The sequence below is a fragment of the Xyrauchen texanus genome, chromosome 28 (assembly GCF_025860055.1).
Source record: "Xyrauchen texanus isolate HMW12.3.18 chromosome 28, RBS_HiC_50CHRs, whole genome shotgun sequence".
NCBI lineage: Eukaryota > Metazoa > Chordata > Actinopteri > Cypriniformes > Catostomidae > Xyrauchen > Xyrauchen texanus.
Genome location: NC_068303.1, coordinates 18,860,833 through 18,885,898, shown reverse-complemented (window position 1 = coordinate 18,885,898; position 25,066 = coordinate 18,860,833). Strand labels below are relative to the sequence as shown.

Genomic DNA, 25,066 nt, shown 5'->3' with positions numbered 1-25,066 from the left:
ATCTCCAGCATTAAAGGCATATTTTGAAGCAGACGTCACTACTTCAGCTCATAGTGATTGGCTGCCACCCGGCATTTATCGCTTGTTATTTGGATATATTTCTTATTTTTTGACGCTCTAGACTGCCCTCAATGCTTGCTCCGTGCCGCTGTCAATCCCACAATCCACCTCTAGTGCGTAGCACTCGACTTCCATAGAAATTAATTGAAAACATGCCTACCACAAACTTTACACAACCAGCAATGAGCAGGAAACCACTGGGAAAATGCTGCTTCAACTTTATTTGCACCAAAACTGCATCTTTTTTTCATTTTGGAAAAATAATTAACGCATTATTCTCTCCATTCTTTTCAAAGAGCATTCTCCCTTTTTTTGTGGTGTGTAGTAAACAGACACGCAGATCCCTCATTCAGCATGGCTTATGAAATATTGCCTTTGTTAATAAATAAATAATTACATAAAAAATGTACAGATTAGACAAGTTATTTTTGTAAATCAACATAAAAAATTTATTTTGTAATTTTTTTTTCAAAAATTTAGCAAAAGCACATTAATGAACATATTTAATGGCGAGTACAAAAGCCGCTGGTGAAAATATATATATTTTTTTACTGCACTAATTTAATAGGTTTGGCATTAATGTGGGCAATTCTACTTTGAAAACACTGGAAGACTTACCGAACACATATCAGCTGTAGGCTGATTTAGAATGAAGAATAAGATAGGGATCAATAAATGAATATGTAATCCTGTAATACATAAAAAATTACTGAACTCTGTTTATGAATATTTTAAAATGTAATTTTTTATAATTACAAGTACTTTTGTTTAAATCAGATTTTTTTTTATTATCCAAATTGCATATAATCAGTTACCACCCAGCACTGACCATCAGTATATTGTTTGCATAGAATTTCACATTGTGTTATCTGTATTATGGGCACATGATGTTTTTTTGTTTATAAATCATAAAAAATTTTTTATATTTATAGCTGTAAAATGCCACATTTAAATCATATTAGCTTTGTGTCTGTGTACAAAAAGTCTATACTTGGTGAACCTTACCAAAATTAGGATAAAGTTTTGTACTTTAAATTACAGCCCCCCCAAAGAAGATAATAGAATATTAATATTGATCTTATTGTTTAAGACCACTTTTATTAAAGAATAATCTAGTGCAATGCCTTTTCATCAAGAGAAGATTTAATGAATAGGGAAATTTGACCAAGAAGGTCACTTAACTTCAGTGGCAGCAGTTTGACCATAGAGGTCTGGATATGTGGAGGTTAGTAACATGGAGATCAAAAAATGTCCATCAAGGAATGACCTACAAATTGTGAAACATGCAACTACACTAAACTATGACTACTGTACCTCTGTAAAAAAGCAGACAATTCATATAGTATATTCTGACTGTCAAATATTTTATGGTGTGTACTGTATATTTTGATGTATTTTAATGTATTTCATTTTAGAGGAAACTGTCTGTGGTGCCTTGAAATCTAACTCCTAATGGATGTGCACGACAAGTCACCATTACCCCTCAAATCTGCATTTGAGTTTGGTCTTTTTGACCAAAAGTGCACTCAGAATACTAAGAAAATATTTTTCCCTAATACATTTTATTTGCATTTCTTTTTAAGTTCTCAATATCTATAGTTATCAACAGACTTTATCTACTTATGTCTACTAAAATGTTCTCTAACTGAAACCTCTGTTGTAGAGCTGCTGCTCATGTGAGCAGCTGATACAAATTGTAAGAAATGGGCATATGGGAATATGAGAATAATATTTATGTTCGTACTAAGAAGTGATGGCAGCGCCATCTGAAAAATGTATTTATTCCATTCATTTATTATGACTTATTCTTCTGAATGATTATATTAATCATCTAGCTAACTGACTTGGATGATATGCATCAGTGGGACACTAATGATTTTTATGAGAATGTTAGAGTGTTCAATACTGGATGACATACAGTACTTGCACTAAAATTGCTACTGGAAGGATTTTGTTAGGCACTCTAAAAGTCTTTTTATTTGACCTAAAATTGTTCTACATAATGTATGCTTGATATCTTTTAAAAAATAAAAAATGGCTCAAAGATGGCTCCTATCTTTGCTTTAGGCAAAAAGAAAAGCTAGCTTGGTAAAATAGGTTTTCCCTGCTTTTACCTATATACGATTTTCTTACATCCTTGTATTTTTCCTGCGATATTCCAGCAACTTCAGTGCGTTATGCAATAACTTTCACGGAGACAGCAGTGTATTCCTTTGAATGCAGCCGTGATGTATGTGTATATGTCATCTCAGTTATGTAACTGTCTCATTACATTGACAGGAACTCGCTTTTGATATGGATGACTTAAAATGGAAGAGAAACCCAGGATAAACAAGTCTTTGCTAAGTCACTGTGGTGGGACATTGGCTCTTTTACCCCATGTTAGATATACATGTATATTCCTGCTTTGTCTGGTTGTTCCTTATAGAACTAAATCCTCACACTCTCAATAACTCTGACATCCTTAATGTGAAAATATCTGTGAGATGTGTGGAAAACCTTTCTATAACCTTTGTTTATTACAAGCATATGAATTCCTTGCTGCAACAATTCTGCACTTTTTTAATGACAAAACATGTAAATGAGTAAAACAAGGTTGGTGCAATTGTTTGGGAGTCATTAGTTAAATCATAAAAGAGTGCATTTCTATAGAAGGCCACTTGAATGTAATATAGGCCCACCCGCATGTGATTTAAAAGCTGTCATCATCTCTGGGCTTGCTCATGATAATGGGAGCTTATTGGACGGGATGTTATTGTAATGGAACATAATTGCTTTATTAAGTGCCATCACTACAATTTCTCCCTGCATCTCATCGTCAATTATGCCTGCGTTGTTAACGGCATTATCTTTGGTATCAAAGCCGTATGATCATTCAGAGATTGATGAGTGATGGCAAAGGAAGCAATTTTTTTTATATAAACTCTTTCACTGACAAGGAGAGAAACTCTACACCAAGGACATGACAAAAGAGCCCTTGGCGAGAAGTAGCATTAGATGTTTTAGAAAGACTCCTGGAACTTTTATGAGTTACTGAATATGAGTTACAAAAAGGCAATTTATAAGAGCAATTTTGTAAAGATTATGACATACTGTGGAATTTATATAGATGTGTGAGGTTTTGCTTTGGATGTGAATTAAAAGAAGCTGTATAAATGTTGCAGAAAATTATATTATGCCTTTTCAGATGATGAAGGGGGATGTGCTTGGTGATGCATTGTTGAAGTGTGACATTCAGAATAAACAAGTTATTGCATTTCTAAAACGCTTTCATATGTCAAAGTTCATAGTGTAAAACAGAGATTTATAGAATACATAAAGCAGAGGTCGGAGGAATATTCTCAGAAAAGTAAACCATTTATTAATTATAGGCTAATTGGCTAGATTATACTATACTGTAAACTGTACTATACTACAGTATAGTATCCTGTTCAATGCAATGCTATGCTATACTATTATAGTAGAGTGATATATTGCAGAAGCCGATGTTTCGGACGATATTCAAAATTTTGTAATTATCTGCATCGGCCAATACATTTTTCCCATTTAGCCGATTACTTTCTCAAGCCACTACGAGAATCATCTGCTTGCATGTGAAGGAGCCATCTGAGACATGTTAATGACCAATCACAGTTCGTTTAGTTTCCATCATGTTACCACAATAATTGACCGCATGTAACACTGTCTCGTATAAATGGTCCTGCATATCAGAGCAGCTACAGATGAGTATGAGCTCATGATGTTTAAAGTGCTTGAGTGTTTCATTCTCTCTCTCTCTCTCTCTCTCTCTCTCTCTCACTTTCTCTCTCCTCTCAACAGTTTCCTGTAAAAGTTAACTGTCTTGTCTAATGATAAATAGGTAAATATCTAAAAGTCTAAACCGATTTAATTCACAAACCTCACAAAACTTTTGTAAATTAATGTTCTTCCTGTGAAGAAGCTCATAGTTATTCCTATTTTTAGCCTGGATAAAAACTCTGTCCCTCTGACCCACAAATGTTGCGTGATGGTCAGTTCATATCACTCAATGTAGGCGATCCGGGCAGAGTAAATAGGAAGCGGTCAGTAGATTCCTACTCTTGCTGGATCCACATGACAGCGATAGAGCAACTTCAAAGTAAAAGTACTTCAGCTGTGCACTGAATGTACAATTATTTTGATTCTGTCTTTTTGTGAGAATGCGATTGCTAATGTGGACATACTGTCTGTGGGTGCTGGACTACTGTGTGCACCTTTGTTTCTTCTTTCTTCCTTATGTATTACTATTTCTTTATGTGCAAACAATTACTTAAATGGGAAGACTAAACAGAAACCAGGAGAAAGTGATACCATATAAAACACACTAAATCTAATTTGTAATGATGTTTAATTGTTATTTTTACAATGTTAAAATTTGGTCAAAGTTTGAGTAAATAAAATACTAAATAAAGTTCATACATTTTTTTGAACATTTGTCAAACAAAATGTCATTTATTATTATATTTAAGGGATAGTTCACCCAAAAATTTAAATTTTCTCATTATTTAATCAAGCCATCCCAGATGTGTATGACTTTCTTTTTCTGCAGAATTCAAACAAAGAGTTTTAGAAGAATATTTAATCTCTGTAGGTCCACACAATGTAAGTGAAAGGGTGCCAACATTTTCAAGATCCAAAATGCACATACAGGCAACATAAAAGTAATTCAGAGGACTCCAGTGGTTAATGTCTTTAGAAGTGATATGATAAGTGTGAGTGAGAAACGGATCAATATTTAAGTCCGTTTTTACCATATATTCTCCTTACTGCCCAGTAGGTGGTGATGTGCACAAATAATGCAAATTGCCAAAACAAAAGAAAACTGTTCTCTCCCTCTATGGAGGTTTATACTTTGTTAAAAAAAACCAAAGTGAGAAACGGATCAATATTTAAGTCCGTTTTTACCATATATTCTCCTTACAGTCTTCCAAAAACCTGTGTTTGCATCCCTTCCCTGTGAAAACTGTTCTCTCCCTCCATGGAGGTTTATACTTTGTTAAAAAAAAAAAAGCAAAACAATTAATAAAAAAACTAAATATGCATTTGTCCCAAAATATTTTCAAATAAGAGACTCCAAGTAGTATTGTAAATTAACCCTAGTCACAAGTGGCTTTATACAAGCTACATAAGCTGCCTTTATGTGCATTATGCTCAAACAAATTTGTGCACTAAGTACACCAGTTCCGACACCGGATTTTATGTAGCTTGTATAAAGCCACTTTTGACCAGGGTTAATTTGCAATACTAATTAGAGTCTCTTATTTGAAAGTATTTTGTGACAAATGCATTTTTTTGAATTTTTTTAACATAGAATACACCTCCATTTAGGGAGAGAAAGGGATTCACAGGGATGGGATGTATACACAGGTGTTTTGAAGACTCCTGGTAGCATGAATATTAAAAGAGTTGAATACATGGTAAGGGTTGCCTTGGAGGCAGCACAGGGGGCAATTTGTGTGTTGATGGGAAGAACAACTTTGCCTTGCAGAAGGTAAATTAGTCAGAGTAACCAAGGAGAGGAAATTTATTTTTACCAACCATTTATAAAGCACAATAAAAACAAACTCTGGTTGACAACAATAATTAATAGGACATAAAATAATGCGATTACAAATCCATCTATGTACAACCCCAAAGCACAAAAAGGAAAGACATCATACCACATATTAAAATTTACACTGACCAAGGACAGGCTTTTGGATTAGTTGTAGGCCAGCTCGAAGGGATAGGTTTTTATCTTTTGATTCAAATTCTGATTCTGTCTAAATGATTCTAAGAGATGGCGGTAGACTGTTCTAAAATATCAGGCCTGCTATAGTGAAAGCATGAGTAAATAAGGCACGAATAACTTGCGTTATATTGATTGTAACATGGGCTAGGGGGTTTCTTAGACATTATGCAAAGCAGTGTGGGTTTTGCCTCCTCTGGCCCATACACTATTTACATTTTATTCTTACATTTACAGTACATCACTTTTCTAGGCACACAAAGCTTCTTTCCCAGTGTCAGTGAATCGGTAGCTCGGTTGAAAGCCCAAACAGACGGTCTGCCGCGGCGACTTTACAAAGCTAAACAGATCTGAAACACATAAACCATGCACATTTTAGTACGTAATACTGGTAGCTATAAAGTTGATTAAATACTTTGCGTATAGTATAGTATTTACACATATGCAAACGTTAGCTATGTTAGCATAACTTAACATCTTGCGTCGGCTGTCAACAACCGGATTCGTCTCGTAGTCTGAACTCTGTAGTAATTCCCAAACTCTCCTGTTTTTTTCAGCAGTGTTTCGTTTTGCTGCCCTCAGCCTCTCATGAAACAACGTTTGTCTTCTTGCTGTGAGAAACAGCCACATCCCGAGGATCAAAAACAGCATACACTCGATTTCCTCCATTGTCCTGTGTGTGTGGGTAGCGGATGTGTGTCGCGTATAAGATTACGTCACGGCAGTTTCCTGCGGTGTCGCTATGACGACCGGGTATTATTTGTGGCGGTACTGTCTGCAATGGAAAACGGAGCGAAAAGCGAGCCGAGTCGAGCTGGTACTGGTAATGGAAAAGCGCCATTAGTTTTCCCCAAGGGGTCTCCCATCCAGGTGCTAGTCCTGCTTAGCTTCAGTGGGTAACCATTCTAGACCTACAGAGGGCATATGCTGCTGGAGTTAATTGTATACAGTATAGTGCATTTGTGTGCCATGTTAGCAGGGATATAGCCAAATAAATTCTCTTCTCTTAATTTACCAGAATATTTGTTTATTAAGACGTTTTGTTGAAAACATTTTACATTACATTTTGGTTATCTTCTCACCTGTTTTTGTCTAAAACATCCATATGATCTTATAATATTTTTAGTTTAACATCAGGACTTGTTGGCATTTGTGAATTAAAGGCAAAACAACTGTTCATTCCTAGCCTTTGACTTCTGCTAGAGGAGCATCCAGGCCACCCCCTGACCTCCAGCACACAAAACACTCCGTCTGTTGCTGTGCTTATGAGGATCATTCTCAATTGTTTGCTTGATGTGATTTATGACACAAATTTGCGAGTAAGCAAAACCGTCTCCAAGATCAGTTAGTTGTGGCTTGACTGCAGACCAGAAGCCATGGTTTGAGAGGTTACATGAACCTGAACTAGTCAAGTGCCAGAATAAGTGTTATCTTCATTTGAATGGACTACTGATGAAAAAGCAGGTAATAAAATATCTTGTCTTTATGTGATAATTCATATATGCTTTGTTAGATATTCACAAATCCAAAAACTTTAAGGATTGGATTGAGGATAAAACTGAAAAGATCTTTCTTTAGCTAGATGATAAACATTCCTCAATTTATGTATTTTGATTTTCCTATGGTTTTATTGTGTTCTATATTATATAAACAACATAATTTCCATATATAACCATATCTTTGGAATAATTTGACTTTTCTTTTATAATCAGGTATTTAAAGACTATACTAAATTAATGCAACATTCTGTGCACTTGTAGATAGAGGTGTTACAACATGTAGATGTAACAAATTACAGTAATATGAACATAATGCACAAGAGACAATTTGATATAATCTGTACACAGTTGCAGGTTGTAGATGTCAGATGAATAAAAAAACTGAGATACGTGGTCCTCTTGTTCAGACTGTGCGGCCACAGGATCTAGCGTGCAGATGACAATAGGGATGCATTATGTCATTTGAAGTAGCGAACTTGAAGGAGCGAACAGCATCCAAGTCAGATTTCCCAACACATAAACTGACAATTGGGATGTATTCCATCAGGTCATTGAACTTAAACTTGAAGCGATTTTCTCACTGTCACCGAACTGTATTCTTGAAGGAGCAAATAGGATCCAGGTCAGCGTAACACTATTATTTTGGTTATATTAGAAGGCTAATTTGCAGATACAGTATTGTAGGTTACCTTAGCATATGTGTCATCTTGATCGGAGTAGCCTATGGAGTGTTCTGAACATTATCATTGTTGTTACAATGCTATGCACATGTGTAATACAGATACGGAGAATGTATAATATTGTTGCGTTGTGTGTGTTGTTAAACTTCTGTTAAAGGATTTAATGTTTATGTAAAGGTAATTTAGGGTGCAATCTGTTGAGGTTCACCATCATTTCACTTCACAAGCACAGGTAGCAAAATGACAATATCTAAACCACAAAAGTTTTTGTGATTACATTTTTATTTTTAAAGCCTAAATCGGGAGGGGGTCTGACAGTGCAAATCCCCAGAAGCTTAAGCTACACCTATATTTATTTATTTAATACCACTGCACTATGTAGTTCTTTATTGGTAAAGTCTACTGGCTAGTGTTTCAGATTGCCTGTATCAAATTTCCTCTTACTACTGTTGTTAAAGAGGTTCAAGGTCTGTAATGTTTCTGTCATCCTGTCCTAAAGTGTGCCTGGTCACCCTCATTCCTTTGTCATGTCTATCAGAATGCAGTGGCCATTGTGAACACATGTGGGGTGGGGCCTATAGGGCACCGGCTCATAGAAAGGCATTGACTTGTGAATAAAGCATTTTTTAACCTCTACAAGTTTGCCTATGAGGGCACCAGAAGCCAACAGACAAAATAAAGGGTACAGACAGCAGCTTGGCTTCAAATCGCTATACAATTGAAGGCACTCCCCTGCAGCACTGTGGTGTGACTAGCACTTAACAAGTGGCATTTGTGTCTGTTGAATGGTGGAGGGGCTAACACACTCTGTTTGTGCATGCATTCACATCATCTGGTCATTTTACATTCTGCAGATGTCATTAAGCATTTTTATGATTCACAGTGGTTAAACGAACACACAGAAAGGCTTTTAAGGACAATTGTTGACAGAGCATCTACGAAGCCTTAAACTAATATACTTTCTTTTTATGATAAAGATTTAGAGTACATTAACACATATAATTGGAAGTACAATTTAATAATGATTAAAACTAATTTTAAAGAAATTAAACCAAATTTAAATTGTCACTTACACACCCATACGTTGTTTCAAACCGGACTTATTAATGAACAAATCATTCGAGTTTATTTTATCTGGTTCACAAAACTGGTTCCTCACACAAAGCGATCAAATGTCTACAGAAGACTTGGAGTATAGCACACAAGATCACTTTTATGGTACTTTTGCATCTGTATTAAATCTAATAATTGCACGTAATGAGCAATCAGTACATTTTTCAAAGTTTCCGGTTTGGAACGAGTGAGTAAAAAATGACAGCATTTTCATTTTTGGTGAACTAACCCTTTAACAACTTTGCAGAATCAGATTTGATCTTTTTTCTATTTAGTCCAAACTAATTCATTTTCATTATTGTGAGTATTGATCTAAGGCCATAAAATGATCAGATCATTGGACTAGTCTCACACATCCAGGGTGCTTCCTCTTAAGGGTGTAAGCCAAGCATTATGCCCAGAGGCAGCTCTAACAATTTGAGGGGGTTGCATGCATGCCGACTGAAGCAGATTGAAGGCATCTGGCATGCCAATGTTGTACGGTTTCCCCTGCAGTTAACCATCTGTAGAAGTCCTCCGCCCCCAGACAAAAGCACTCAATCATTGTGAGAAGTTGTTCTGAGGTCTGAGCTTTGTCCCCTGACCTCCATTTCACTCTCGCAAAAATACACTGAGGGTGTCGGCAGTAGACATAGAAACCCAGAACTGTGTGAAGTCATGGCTCTGATAAAGTAACAGCAGGCAAAAGGAGTTTATTAAAATCCTTAAATCAAACTACACACAATGTTGTGATGCATGGAGAGAGAGTGCATTGATTAAATTTTTTAAAAAAGAAGCAGATGTTAGGAATGCCCAAGTTCACCAAAAGTTTAACATTAAGGATCACTTTGTGTAACTTATGTTCTACTGAATGTAAGTTTATTTATCTGTTTATACAGTGGCCCTAAAAAGAATTTGTCCACTTAAATCGGCAGTTAAAATGTATTAAAATGAGTTTCATTGCATTATAAACTAAATATCAAACCAAGTGGCATTTGCAAGTGAATAATGCTAGACCTTTCCTCATAAATTTCTCAGTTATTTTGTTTATACATTTTTTGCATATTTTTTTTCATGAAACGTTTCAGTCACATAGTTGATCGAAAGATGAAAAATAGATGGTTGTTCAGTTACATATAGCAGTACATCCCAATACTCTAATAAATGTTTTCTATGTCCTCCGTTCCCTCCGAGTATGCTCTTTCAAGGTAGACAGGCAAGACCGATTTTCACAACAATTATTAGCATCGAAAAACACCCCATTAGTGTCAACATGTGGACTGAACTGCCACTGCTGATTCTTACTTGAAAGCTTTCTGCCATCATCATGTGCTATGCATGTCCGGTCCTACATACATAATGCACTAAATTAAGCCCAGTTAAGCGCAATCTAAGATGTGATAATCAGTCTGTTAGTTAAACCAAAACAAAGTGTAAACACCAAACTAATACCGTTAGCAGCTGTGTTGTTTTAACTTGTCATTAACATTTTGCTGACTTTCATTACAGGACCCAAGAATTGCGTCCTTTCTCCTCGACAAGCTCCAGACACTGGAATGGCCTCCCAGGGGCTGTGGTGCCCAGAGCAGCTGTGATGTGTGTGGAACCCCACTTCACCACCTGAGACGCCTGGCACTCCACTCTGCCCTGGGGCTGGTATTGGACGATGTGCCTGACCTACAGTCTGGTCCCTTTTCTGGCTTGCTGCCACCACGTGTGGCATCCCACAGTGTTATCTCACCCCATACATCCTGGGAATGGCCCACACATGGCTCTCCAACTGTAAGTGGTCAACACCTCACTGGGCACCTCTGTGATCCACTACCCAGGGAGAAACAGCAGGAGATGCATTTGAATAAAAATGAAGCAGCTCGAGTTGGTGGCAAACGAACCTGCTTGGCCACTGTCACACCTCTTCCTTTCCATGCACAACATTTCCTGGAGGGAGTGTGGCATGTGACGAGATCTTCGGACCATTTTCACACTTTGGTAAGAGTAGCTATTGGATGTCTAGTTTTGAAGCTTCCAGAAATGGTTCATGAATCTGTACAATTTGTATCTCTGGAATTACCTTTGAGGGTAAAAACTGGAGAACCATTTAAAGTTGCAGAGCCACCAAATATGCAGGAGTTCAAATGGAGTGACAGGGAACCCAGAATATTCACTGTATAATGTCCAATGGTGGAATGCAAGCCTAATTATATGAGACATAAGCAGAAGAGTAATAAGCATTATGTACTATGCAATGTAATAAATCTAAGTTTAGTGTAGAATTTGTAAAGTTTAATGCTTAGGAAGACTGATTTTGTTTGTTTGATAGTCATTGTTGGTCATCAAATCAGTCTGATGGTCTGAAGGATTAAACTGTCCTACAGCTGATGGATGGTACACAATCTGGAGCTCTCCTTCAAGAAGTTTTCTGAGATCCATTCTAGTGGTTCACCAAGGCCACTGTGGTGCCTGTTTCTACAGGGGTCTTTTAAGGCCACAGAGTACACATCATATTTGACTTGCTAATATGCTCGTCTGTGTGATTATGGCCTAGTCATTTGGTTTATAGCTTTACCTTGAGCAGAGTAATGTATTAGCTTTTTTTTTATAAAGGAGTCCCTCATCACAGGGTTTATGCTTATATTTATACCAATATGGAGTACACATCAAGTTCAGGGCCGAGAAACACATATTAAGAGGTTGTTCAGACAGAACTCTGAGACCTTAGAGAGAATAATCAGAGAGATAATGTCTCGTATCAGATGTTAATGTTCTGGCTTAAGGTGACTTAAAGGTTTCTGGCAATCTTATGGGATATTCTAAATATATTTTTCTAGATATGAGATGCTTCTTTTCTATGTCTTAATTGATTTTGCATGGTGCTAAACAAAAACAATTAATGCATTGAGGATTGTGGCACAACAGAATGTCAAACAAGGACAAAATTCCACAAGGTTTTTGAGTAAAGTGTGGTTCATAGACTATGTAACCTGTTGTCAGGCTGTGTTAAGAGCATCCACTGAGATACTTGCTGTCCTAATTCTTACTGCAATGCAAAGACTTAATCCCTATTAAATTCCTTGAAAAGAAAACGTAACTCTGGCAATATTCCTTGTTTGTATACCGAGTGACTTTGTATTAGCCAAACATCATTATTTAATGGCCGATGCCATTGCCAATATCCAGAGAGCAGGGTGGCCGATAGGCTGATACAATGCCTATATATCACACTATTTAATATAGTAAATAACATAAACGTAAAATAAATAAAAAAATGAGGGGGTTGTTTACCACTAAATTTACTAAATTTCACACTAAACTTTAACTTTGTAAAAAATTATCTAAAAATATTATGTATTTTAAATGGTAGATAGCAGTTTCTTCTGATTTTTGTTTATTTGCACACGAAGAAATGGTTAAAATATTAGTAAGAAGGAAATAACAGTACACACAGTAGTCCAGCAACCATCGATGGTATGTCCACATTAGAGGTCTGCTACTGAACCCGACCCGTACCCGATACCATGTGGCCCAACCCTACACGGCCCGAACGACACCGTCAGATTTTAAGCTGGAACCCTACCCAAACCCAACCCAAATTGCTTACAATCTAATTTCTGCTCCTAGCAAGTACTGTTACAATAGGCTGTATTTTATTTAAGCATATAGGCAACTTTCATTTCAGTACTGAAACAGTAAACATACAGATTTAACGAGGCACAGCAGCCCTTTAGTACACTAGAGCAGAAGGGGAAAAAAGCATTGCCTTACCGTTTATTTGCTGAAACTTCACTTGGTGCAGAACAATCAGGAATAATATGATACAATGCACAGTCCCCTCTATGCAGCCTGAACTTGTTTAGAATGTTGAATCTTTGTGACAACTGAGCTCAAAACAATCTAGACGCAGTGCAAACAATGAAACAGAGCACAGGAGCGCAACATGCGTTTTATACAATTTTAAGTTCTTTTTAACTTGACTTGGTGTTTAAAATATGCCAGTCTTGTGCGAGATGCTGAAGAAAAAGCAAAATATGGTGCAAATGTCAAAGACATTTGTCCAGCATGTGTTTGAACAATGGGGAAACAGAACAGACGTGTGCAAAAACACATTAGGTGTGAACGGCCCCCTAACTTGTCTATTTGCGCGTGTCTGTGGGTGAGAGTGTGTGCACGTTCGGTATGCCTATTTTTTCATTAATTACAAACCTGAACCTGATCCGAACCTGAAGTCTTTCTTGAAAAACTGACCCGACCCGAACCCAACCTGTAACCTGTCGGGTTCTCTGGTCCCATCGGGCACGGGCCGGGTTGCAGATCTCAGGTTCATGTTAGCAATCACATTTTCTAAAAAAATACAGCATCAAACCAATTGCACATACAGTGCATATTAAATAAGACATTTATTCATAGCACACGTGAAGCACTTTTACTTTGAAGTTGCACTCACGTGCTTGTGTGGATCCAGTGCTAGCAGCAATCTCCTGACAGTTTAAATGACCTGGATCACCTGCTTGGATTGTCACGGACTGACCATCATGATTTGTGAATAAGAGGAACTATTGATCCTGATCCTGAAGTTTCTGATTCTGGCTGATAGAGTACGTGCTTCAGAGGAAGATATTAGATGAGCTCTCGATGGGAAGAAAAAGGATTTTCGTGAGGTTCATGAACTACATCTTTTTAAACTAGATATCTGTATATTTGCAGATGGTATATAATAGAAGTATTATTGATATTTGCCTTTTATCATTAGAAAAGAAACATGGAACTGTTGAGGAGAGACTGTTAGAATACATGCTTCAGAGGGAGATTTATGAGCGTTCCTCAGTATGCTGGATCTGCTGAAGTTGTGTGAGGTTGGTTTAGTAAATCTGTTTAACCGAGATATGCACATATTTGAAGATGGTATATGATATTAGTTTTATTGATCTGTGTCTTTTTATCATTAGACAAGAAAATTAACAGTTACAGGGAACTGTTGAGGAGAGAGAGATAGGTATTAACATTAACATTATGAGCTCAAACGTGTCTGCTCTGATATGTGGACCATTTAATTGAGACTGTGTTACACACCAGTCTATTATTGTAGTAACACAATGGCAAGTTTCAACAAAACAAACCATGACTGGTCATTTATATGTCTCTGTCACTTCACATGCAAACAGGCGATTCTCAGCACCCTCAAGAAACACATTGGCCAAAAATTCTGAATAACTGATGATTTATTGGCCTCTGCGATATATCAGTCTACCACTAATCATTATCTGGTAGATTAGCTGCTGCATGTCTTGTGTATTGGCCTTCTCAATTCTACTTGACCTTCCTGCCAGGACATTGAGCATTAAGTCATCTTGATATGGAATGCAATTTGATGGGCATTTGGAAGGCTCGCTGTGACCCCATTGTCACAGATGAGCCATTTGTCATGGCTGATACTAACAGAGATAATTAAGATGAAAAACTTGGTGTGAACGTGAGTTACCCCTTGTTTTTATGAACTTTGTGAAGGACAGGGCGTTATTTATATATATTATACAAATGAGGTAGGATGGTTCTTCTGGTAACTACTTACCTACATAATGAGAGCGCTGTTTCTGAACATTTTGGCACCCTAGGCGAGATCGCAGTTGTTGACCTTTTGTGTGTGTTTATGTGTGTTTGTGTGTGTTTGTATCCTCCACCTTGTAAATGTGATGCCAATATTCACTCTGGGTTTACTCTGTTCTCTGTCTCTGTCTTTTAGCAAGTCTTCAAATTGTGGCTTTAACATTTGTAGGCAAAGATACATTATTTTCTCTGTAACATGTCTGCCATGGTTGTTCATATTCCCTTAACTAAACAGCTAGTTCAAGTAACCACGCCCCAAACTCACGCTATAGTTGATTTAGAAAGGGATGGGTGGAGCTGAGCGGGCCCCTCAAAATATAAATATCAATAATTGATAGTGCCTGGGAGGCTCAGTGTTTATATTTTTGGGGAAGATAAACCCACTAATGGTTTACTTATAGATGTCAACGAACAATAAACTGGGATAGGAGAACTTATTTTGACATCAAGATACATACTTCGCCTTTAATCAGTTTAGTAAGCTGAGTACTTAAATTGGAATAAGTTATAACAACTTCACTGTAGTTTACTGAACTTTTAGGTCTGCCACTGTAAAGTTAGTGATCAGTGAATCTAACTTTAATTGTCAAGTAAACCCTGCAAGTTTTGCACTAAAGGTTGATCCCTTCTTGAGAAACACAGGCTAAATGTGTAATAGTTTAATTTGGAGGTGCATAGATGTCAACACTTGACACACAAACCTCACTGATGCTGATACTCGACAAACATCAAATTAAATATAAGCTCTTAAAGCTGCACTATGTAAGATTTTTTGGTTAAAAATGAACAAATTGCCTTTATTGATTGAGTACATAAACAATCAAACCAATGTCCTTACCCAGGGGCGTAGATTCCACGGGGAATGGTGGGGAGGTAACCCCCCAATAATCAAAACAAGCAAGTACAAGCCCCAATATTTATACCATGATAAATGGAAACATGTAAATGCTTCACGCTGCACGTTATGACTCCAGCTCCAGTCATGATCACACATTGGCGATGTCCAGATAAGCTAAAATTGGGAGATTCATCCACCAGTGCCAGAACACGACTGACATAATGCATTGTTCCGCAAATTGCTTGCAATTTTAAGTTTCAAATCAGTGTAACACAGGTTAAAATGGAAAAGGAGGAGGCGGGAACCGGTCGAACTATGAAATGTTTAATGAAAAATTAAAACATAAAGACAAAGACATAAACACACAAACAAGGCAGCTGCGTGTGGCTCTCTCGCTCTCTCTCTCTCTCTCTCTCTCTCTCGAACTGCTGCATCCAGCTGCCTTATCTCTCTCCTAGATTAGCCCTATTGGGGGACGGCGTGTGTAGTCACGGCCCGGCCCCGCCCTCCTCCTCGTCATACTCCTCCCTCTTTTGCCTCAGGCCGGGGAACTCCTTTCTGGGTGAGATCGTTGTCCTTCAGGCTGCGCTTGCCGGCAGGATTTTCCTCACCTCTCTAGAGCTAGAGTGGCTCCACCACTCCAGGCGGCTGGCAGCGAGCCCCTCCTCCTCTCATAGATGGTGGCCATTCCTTTGCATCCAGGCGGCAGACAGTGACTCCTTTGGACGGACAGCAGTGGCGAGGACACAACGACAGTTCATTCCCCCTCCTTCCTGGGTTTCAGGACCAATGTAACAGACGAACCATAAAAGTAATGTTTAATGAAAAATTAAAACATAAACGCAAAACCATAAATACACACACACAGCAGCTGCGTGTGGTTCTCTCTCTATCGAACTGACATATCCGGCTGCCTGTATCCCTCTCCTTGACTGATTAGCCTGACTGGGGGTGCGTAGTCACGGATGTCGCTAGAGAGCACAAAGTAACGTAGTGCAGCTTTAACATCGCCACACAACTATTAATCAACAATAATGACAAAAACAACAACTGCAGCACAAATAAAGTCAAATATTAAGAAAATAAGCCAACAATACTAACCTCATTATTTATTCATGCTGCAATGCGTGCTGGGAGCTAGCAAGTCTTTCTTTGTTCAGAAAACTTTAAGTAAGTTGAGATGACAAATACACTTGCTAATTCAACTTCTCATAACTTAATATGTAAAGGAGTGGTGGTGGTGTAGTGGTCTAATGCACATAACTGGTAAACTGGTAATCAGAAGTTCGCTGGTTCGAGCCCCACAGCCACCACCATTGTGTCCTTGAGCAAGGCATTTAACTCCAGGTTGCTCCGGGGGGATTGTCCCTGTAATAAGTGCACTGTAAGTCGCTTTGGATAAAAGCGTCTGCCAAATGCATAAATGTAAATGTACATAAATGTAAATGTAAAGTTGACTCGACATTTGTGTCAACTCAAAAAAGCACCTTGATACAACTAGATTTCAATTTTTTTTTTTTACAGTGTATGCTTGTTGCACATTCACATTCTTCGCTTGTCAATGATACATTTAGTCATTTAGCAGATGACTTTCAAATGAGGAAATTGGTAAGAAATTTGTCATACAAAAGTCAACAATATCTGCAGTATTGCACAGTATCGATAATATGGAATGTCAAATTTCCAAGCAGTATTTGCGCTTTAAAGTGATTGGAAAGTGACCTTACCTGCATTGTAGAAAGTCAGTTACACAAAATGTATTGTAATTAGTTCTGACTAGTTAAGCTTGGGAAATTGCTTGGTACCTGTAATAATATGTGAATATTTACACAGGTGCACTGTAGCATCTCCTACTAAGCAGAAAAAGCTTGTAGGAATACCCATAACTGCCTTTGGCTGTGTAATAAGCATATTCTGTAACAGCCTGAACTGGGCATTCTGATTTCTACTGCAATTAGTTACCTCTGAAATGTAATAGTTTTTCAAGCTGTTTGTTTTGTCTCAGACTCTGTTTAGTGTTGTTGATGTTCTTCGATTTAAAATAGTTGTAATATAGGATTGTATCTGTAGTCAATGTGCTTTATGCATATACACATTTATAAATCTTTTCAACAAGTTATAAGAGCGTGCACATTAATCCATCTTGAAAGTGTAACAACCCTGTATATATGTAAATATATTCTAAAGCCATTCATATTTACATATCTAGTCATAATTCCAACTGGTATAAAATATTGTTTGTAAAATTAAACACATTCAGTATGTTAAATAGTGTTAGTGAGTTGTGCAATATGCAGTTCTTGAAGGAAGACAGGCTCCCTGCCATCATGTTTGTTTGAATGAATTGCTTGTATGCTGTCTTTCCAAAGGCAACAAGTGTGCAGTTATGGGTAACACCTCTACATGATAGGCAATATTGTTGTAAAGAAAAGATGATTGGCCCTGTGTCAAAGGAACACAATGGATGCGCTCTTCCCCCTCATCTCACAGGCTATGAAAAGCAATTAGACCTTGAATGTCACAGTACATACAAACCACACAGAAACACAAGGTTGTTGGTCCACTGGAGAACATTTCCACCCTTGAAGACAAATGCATTGTGCTGTGAATTTTAATGGAGTCATCTTTAGAAGTTAGTTTTTTCCTTATTTAGTTATTAAGGTGTTTGTTCCCATGTTTTGTCTTGTGTGTACCCTGCTTAAAAGACAAGCGTAGACCATCAATAATTTATATGCTGGTCTAGGCTGGTTTATACTGGTTTGGTGCTGGCCTTGATGGCTGACCATCATAAGATGGTTAGTGTCAACTAAAAAAAAACACCTTGATACAACTATATGTCAATTGTTTTTACAGCATATGCTTGTTGCATTAGCAAGGTTGCTTGTAAGTTCACATCGTTCTCTTGTCAGTGATAAATGTAGTCATTTAGCAGACACCTTTATCCAAAGTAACTTACAAATGAGGAAAATATAAGAAATTTGTCATACAAAACTCAACAATATCTGCAGTATTGCACAGTATCGATAATATGGAATGTCAAGTTTCCAAGCAGTATTTGCGCTTTAAAGTGATTGGAAGGTGACTTTTCCTGCATTGTAGAAAGTCAATTTCACAATATGTAATTAGTTCTGACTAGTTAAGCTTGGGAAATTGCTTGGTACCTGTAATAATATGTGAATATTTACACAGATGCACTGTAGCATCTCCTACTACGCAGAACAGCTTGTAGGAATACCCATAACTGCCTTTGGCTGTGTAATAAGCATATTCTGTAACAGCCTGAACTGGGCATTCTGATTTCTACTGCAATTAGTTACTACTGAAATGTAATAGTTTTTCAAGCTGTCTGTTTTGTCTCAGACTCTGTTTAGTGTTGTTGATATTCTTCGATTGAAAATAGTTGTAAAATAGGATTGTATCTGTAGTCAATGTGCTTTATGCATTTACACATTTACACAAAGTTATGAGCGCATTCACATTTATCCAGCATGAAAATTTTACAATGCTGAACAGTCAAAATATATTCTAAAGCCATTCATATTTACATATCTAGTCATGATTTCAGCTGGTATAAAATATTGTTTTTAAAATCAAACACATTCAGTGTGTAAAATAGTGTTAGTGAGTTGTGGAATATGCAGTTCTTGAAGGAAGACAGGCTCCCTACCATCATGTTTGTTTGAATGAATTGCTTGTATGCTGTCTTTCCAAAGGCAACAAGTGTGCAGTTATGGGTAACACCTCTACAAGCTGATTGGCCCTGTGTCAAAGGAATACAATGTGATCTTGAATGCGCTCTTCCCACTCATCTCACAGGCTATGAAAAGCAATTAGACCTTGAAAGTCACAGCACATACAAACCACACAGAAACACAAGGCTGTTGGTCCACTGGAGAACATTTCCACCCCACGATTGCCATGCGGTTCAGCAGCAAAAGAACTTGTCAACCAGCACATCTTTTTGGTAAAGTTGATAGACCTAGGAGTCGTGCTGGTTAAGCTAGTTAAGAAGCTTGGTGGACACATCGCCACACCAACATTGCATCTCAGGGACCATCATCCAAAACTTACTGTAACTGGAGCCCAGCAATCCAAAAGAAAAGTCTGCAATACAGCTTCAACATACTGCAAAGCTGTACAAGGAACCAGGGGTGGAATTAGTCATGTCTTCCATCCATGCCACCCCACTTAATATATACAAAATATCAGCTTGGAGGCAGCTAGAGGCATTCATACTTTGTGTTTCTGTAGTGTAGGACAGGGCTCATTGTCCCCAGGCTGGTGCCACCTGCAGCCCACTAATGGGCCTTATCTGGCAGCCTGACTATTTTAAGGCCTTGAGGAGCCCTGTATGAGCTTTATTTGAATGTGTGAATGGAGCCAAAAGTGCAAATTGTCAACAGATGGGACTGTTATATCACCTGGGGTGAAAAAATGGCACCTGATGTCTATCTGGGATGGTTGTGTGCTAGAATGCACACACAGGTAGCACATGCTGGTCCGCTTTAACTTGGCAGTGGTCTGATCCTGTGAAGGACATCAAGGTTCTCCTCTGCTGCACTCAAAAATACAGAAATAGCAGAGTAAATTTAAGTTTACAGACTTGGATATGTATATATAATTTTTTTTAATGATAGCTATAATATCTGGTAATATATGACAAGGGAGGAGGTTAATATAAGGGTTTATTAATTATTTTTCTTGCTAGCTGATTTCTGTTGTTTAACAACATTTAATTTAACCTGATAATTAATAGAATTGTAGAGGGGCTGCTCTCTCCTGTCACCATGTGTGCTAGTGAATGCTCTATAAATGTCAAAGTTAAAGTCCAATGTGACCTCTTCGCTGTCACTGAGGTCCATCTGCTGCTGGGATTTATTGGAACACAGCTGTGCCCATCTAACACATTATTGTAAGCCTGTGGGTTTGTGTGTGAGAGAGAGTGAGAGTCAGCATTGGTGCATGTATACGTGCTTGATAAAATAAAAGCTCTGGATTGTAGTGTTGATGACAGGGCAAGGTCATTAAGAAATGTACCTCAACTTGACATAAACAGAAATTGATTTTCATGGCCCTTGTACAGAAATCAGAATTGATGGATGAACCCTTTCCTTGCTGAGAAAGAACACCGACTGGCCATCCACACTGTTGGTTTTACATGTCTGTTGGCAGAAGTGTCCAAACTTACAGTATATTTAACTTATTAAAGGCACATGTAACGGGTAAAGGATGGGCAAGGAGGAGGCAGGAACCGGCAGAAGTCAACATAACTTTAATGATGTAACTGAACTTAAAACAACATAAAACAATCATAAACACACACTGCAGCTGAGTATCTCTCTCTCAAACTGGCGTGTCCGGCTCACTGTCCCGCTGATTACGAGACTCAGGCCGGGCCGCGAGGGTGCACGGCCAGTGCCCTCCTCCTTGTCACAGCATAGTTCACCCATGTTTATAACAAACATTCTGTCATCATTAATTTTCCGGAATGTTGTTCCAAACTAGGGGTGTAATGTTTTAAATTTCACATGGTTCAGCTTGTATCATTGTTTTAGGGTCACGGGTTTGGTACAGTTTGGTACTGGGTATGCTCATAAAAAATGACTACTGCCAAATCAAAGGTAAGAATACTCAATTTTGTAACAAACACTTCATCATGTTTGCTCTTACGAAGTATCACCATGGTTTTACTACAATAACCATAGTTTCACCATTGTATTAAAAAAAGAAGCATAACCACAAAATTAACCATGGTTCATACAGTCATGGTAACTACGATATTACTATTGTAAAACCATGATTATATGGATATTACAGTATTAATGTAGTAAAACCATGGTTTATTGTATCAAAAGAAAGGTTTCTGCCAATAAAGCCATCATGGTTACAGCAGTCATAGTTACTACAATAGTAAAACCATGGCTTTTTCTCTAATTACTGAATAAACATTTTAATGTAATACCTTCATTATTCCCTGCGATGGACTGGCGACCTGTCCAGGGTGTCCCCCGCCTTTCGCCCAATGTTAGCTGGGATAGGCTCCAGCCCCCCGCGACCCTGTACACAGGATAAGCGGTTGACGATGGATGGATGGATGGACCTTCATTATTTTGCTACATGCATCATGAAGTGCATTTCAAACTCTACTGTACATCAATATAGAAGGAATAATCTTCCTATTAAATGGATACAAAAAATGAATGTTGTAATGCGGCTTGAGTGTTTTAATCATACGCTGAAATTACAAATCTTCAACATTGAAGTAGGGCAACATATCGATGGCAATGAACACCCCAAGCACTTTAGTTATTGTCGGCATAATTGGCTATCGAATTAGATTTATCAGCATGAGTTTACAGCACTCGCGTTGAGCAATCTCTGCAAACAGTGACTGTTTTGTCAATGTTTTTGACCATCACTGGTGTTAATGACTGCAAATCAAAAATGTGTCCTGACTTGAGTCTTGGATGACACAGGGGGCTTCTCTCACAGCGGCTTAACCTCTCCACTTACCATTTGGTTTTCTTCCACAAACTGTATGCTCCAGATGTGTCATTAGACTTGAGATGAACCATGGTGCAAATGCTTACCAAACCGTGGGTGGGAAACTATACGTTTACATTTTTATTTACCAAAAATTGTTACACCCCTAGTCCAAACCCATATGACTTTCTTTCTCTTGGTGGAGAAAGGAGATTTTAGGAAGTATTTTAGACTCACCATTCGCTTTCATTAAATGTTTTTTCATATAATGAAAGTGAATGGTTATTGCAACTGCAAAACATCTCCTTCTGTTATACACAGAAGAAAGGTAGTCATACTGGTTTGGTTGTGGCCCTTTTAATATGTCAGAAAACATAGTCAGGGTTTCCGTGGATCCTTAAAAAGTCTTAAAATGTCTTAAATTCCATATTCCAAAATTTAAGGTCATAAAAAGTCTTAAATATCTTAAATGATATAACAAAAGTGTTAATTAATATTTAAAGATGTTTTAAATTTGGAGCCGGAAAGACAGGAAAACTGATATGAACTAACGTGTTAATCAAACTTCAAAAGAATACGGTTTAATTAAATAAATGCATGCGCTGCATCCTTCAAAGTAAAATCATGATAGTTGTATTTTCTCCAAGCACGCAGGGGCCTGTAAGTGTTTCCAGATGTTGCAGAGCAGTTTGCAATCATTAATCCTTTTTGGAATTTTATGAAAGGGTTCACTTATGATAATCTGTTGATCTGTTGATGGTGTAGTTTTGATGAAATATGACAATGTTTACTTTTAATTGTTTATATTGTAATACATTTTATTTCCCTTATCTGTTTGAATGAGCAGCTAAGTGAAGCGCAAACATTTCAAAATAAGAGTCCCCTGTGTATTTCAGCCATTAAAGTTGTTCAGTGCTTTGAATAAAATATTTTTGATTTATTTATTTAAATCCTTATTTTTTCTTGGTTATTGGTATATTGGTTGTACCATAAACTGTACCTGGATTTTAATTTAATTTGGACTCTTGTAGCCTCTGTCTGGCCCTCCCTATCACAGGAAGGAAAGACTAAGAACATTTAATATATGCTACCAATTTTAAAAACAATTGGTAGATTAATTGCCTTTTTTTTCTCGACACAATATAATTTCAGAAAAATCCAATATTGGTTGACCTCTTATTTGTTTTTATTTATATAATGTTACATTACAATTATTTGTGTAATATATGTGGAAAACGACTCGGTTACTAACGTAACCTCGGTTCCCTGAGAGGAGGGAACGAGTATTGCGTAAGTAGCTTACGCTATGGGAAAAAGAAATATTGAAGTCTTTATGTAAAACGCATTGCAGCTGCACAGCAGACAGTAATGAGCGAGGCAGCTCGGTCATTGGCTGTGCTGCGGCAACTGCTCGAACCAATGACGGGCGACTCTGAACGCGCGACCAATGGGCACGCGCCTCGCGTCGCAGCTCAGAGCCCGCCGAAATTAGCATAGCCAGGCTATATAATGGGCACCCCGTCATACGAAGTTCCTTTAGGTTCAATCGACTGAAGCTGAACTGACCAAGCACAAGCACGGCAGCTTACGCAATACTCGTTCCTCCTCTCAGGGAACCGAGGTTACGTTAGTAACCGAAGTCGCTCCCTATCGAGAGGTCTCTCCTATTGCGTAAGTAGCTTACGCTATGGGAACACCATGTAAAACGGCGTGCGTGCTGACTTCGCTCTATAAAGCCAGAGGCAGATGCCTGAGCCTTAAAGCAAAGTGATTATTCCACGAGCCGGCCAAGGGCGAAGCTACATAATGGGATATTATAGAGCGCCTTCCAAGGTGGTCCATGGTGGGCGCTCATAGTACAAACACAAGCACATATCTTATGTACTGAGTTTTCTATGTGCTGATATGCATAAAAAATCCTTTAAGTCAGTCAGAGACGGACCTTGTAAGGGAGGAGATAATGCTCAGCATATACATACTCCAGTCCATTCTACAGTCAGGCTGATAGAATGTTGGAATGCAATGAGGGGGACCTGTAGGTCATAAAACCTGATAAATGTCGAAGGCGAGGCCCAGCCCGCCGCCGCACAAATATCTTAAATGGGTATCCCACACGACCAAGCCCACGAGGAGGCCATGCTCCTCGTAGAGTGAGCTCTGACGCCTAAGGGGCATTGAAGGCCCTTGGCTTCATAAGCTAGCGCTATAGCATCCACTATCCAGTGCGATATTCTTTGCTTTGAGACTGCGAGACCTTTAGTGCGGCCGCCAAAGCATACGAATAATTGTTCCGTCTGTCTGAACAGGGCAGAACGTTCCAAATATACTCTGAGCACCCTGACGGGGCAGAGTAAATTAGCGCCACTTTCGTCTGCTGGGGACGATAGCGCTGCCAGAGATATCACCTGTGCTCTGAAGGGTGTGGAGAGCACTTTAGGAATATACCCGTGCTTTGGCCTAAGGACAACTCTGCAGTCGTTAGGTCCAAATTCCAGGCAAGCAGCGCTTGATGACAGCGCGTGCAGGTCGCCCACTCTCTTGACTGAAGCGAACGCCAGCAAGAGCGCAGTTTTGCTGTTTAAGGTGCACGGTTCGGAGAGGTTCTAACGGGGCACTCTTGAGTGCGTCCAGGACTGTGGCCAGGTCCCAGATCGGCACCGAGGGGGGGCGAGGAGGGTTCATCCTCCTAACGCCTCTTAGGAAACGAATAATTAGATCGTTTTTCCCTAATGAATGTCCTTTATCAGGATTGTGCGACGCGCTATGGCAGCCACATAGACTTTGAGCGTGGAGGGTGTGCGACCCGCCTCCAGCAGCTCTTGCAAAAATGCGAGTACACTTGGTATCTCACACGATTTGGGGTTCAAGCTCTTGGTATCACACCAGTCACTGAACACTTTCCACTTTTGGGCATATAAGCCTCGTAGAGGGTGCTCGCGCCTCAGTGATGGTTCTCAAAACTCCACTGGGGAGGTTCTCGGAACCCGTTGAGGGGCCATGCATGGAGGGCCCTCCATAGAGTGCAGGAGCTCAACCTAAGTCCACCCTGGCGATTTATATACTGAAA

At 38.5% G+C, this 25,066-nt stretch overlaps 1 protein-coding gene across 1 annotated transcript in view; it reads left to right on the top strand.

The window, feature by feature from the left end:
- LOC127622190 (kinesin-like protein KIF26A) overlaps positions 1-25,066 on the top strand; it is a 119,783-nt gene that overhangs the window by 29,630 nt on the left and 65,087 nt on the right. The window contains exon 3 of the mRNA XM_052096188.1: positions 10,587-11,066. Coding sequence (XP_051952148.1) covers positions 10,587-11,066 — 480 coding nt within the window. The remainder of the gene's footprint in view (positions 1-10,586; positions 11,067-25,066) is intronic.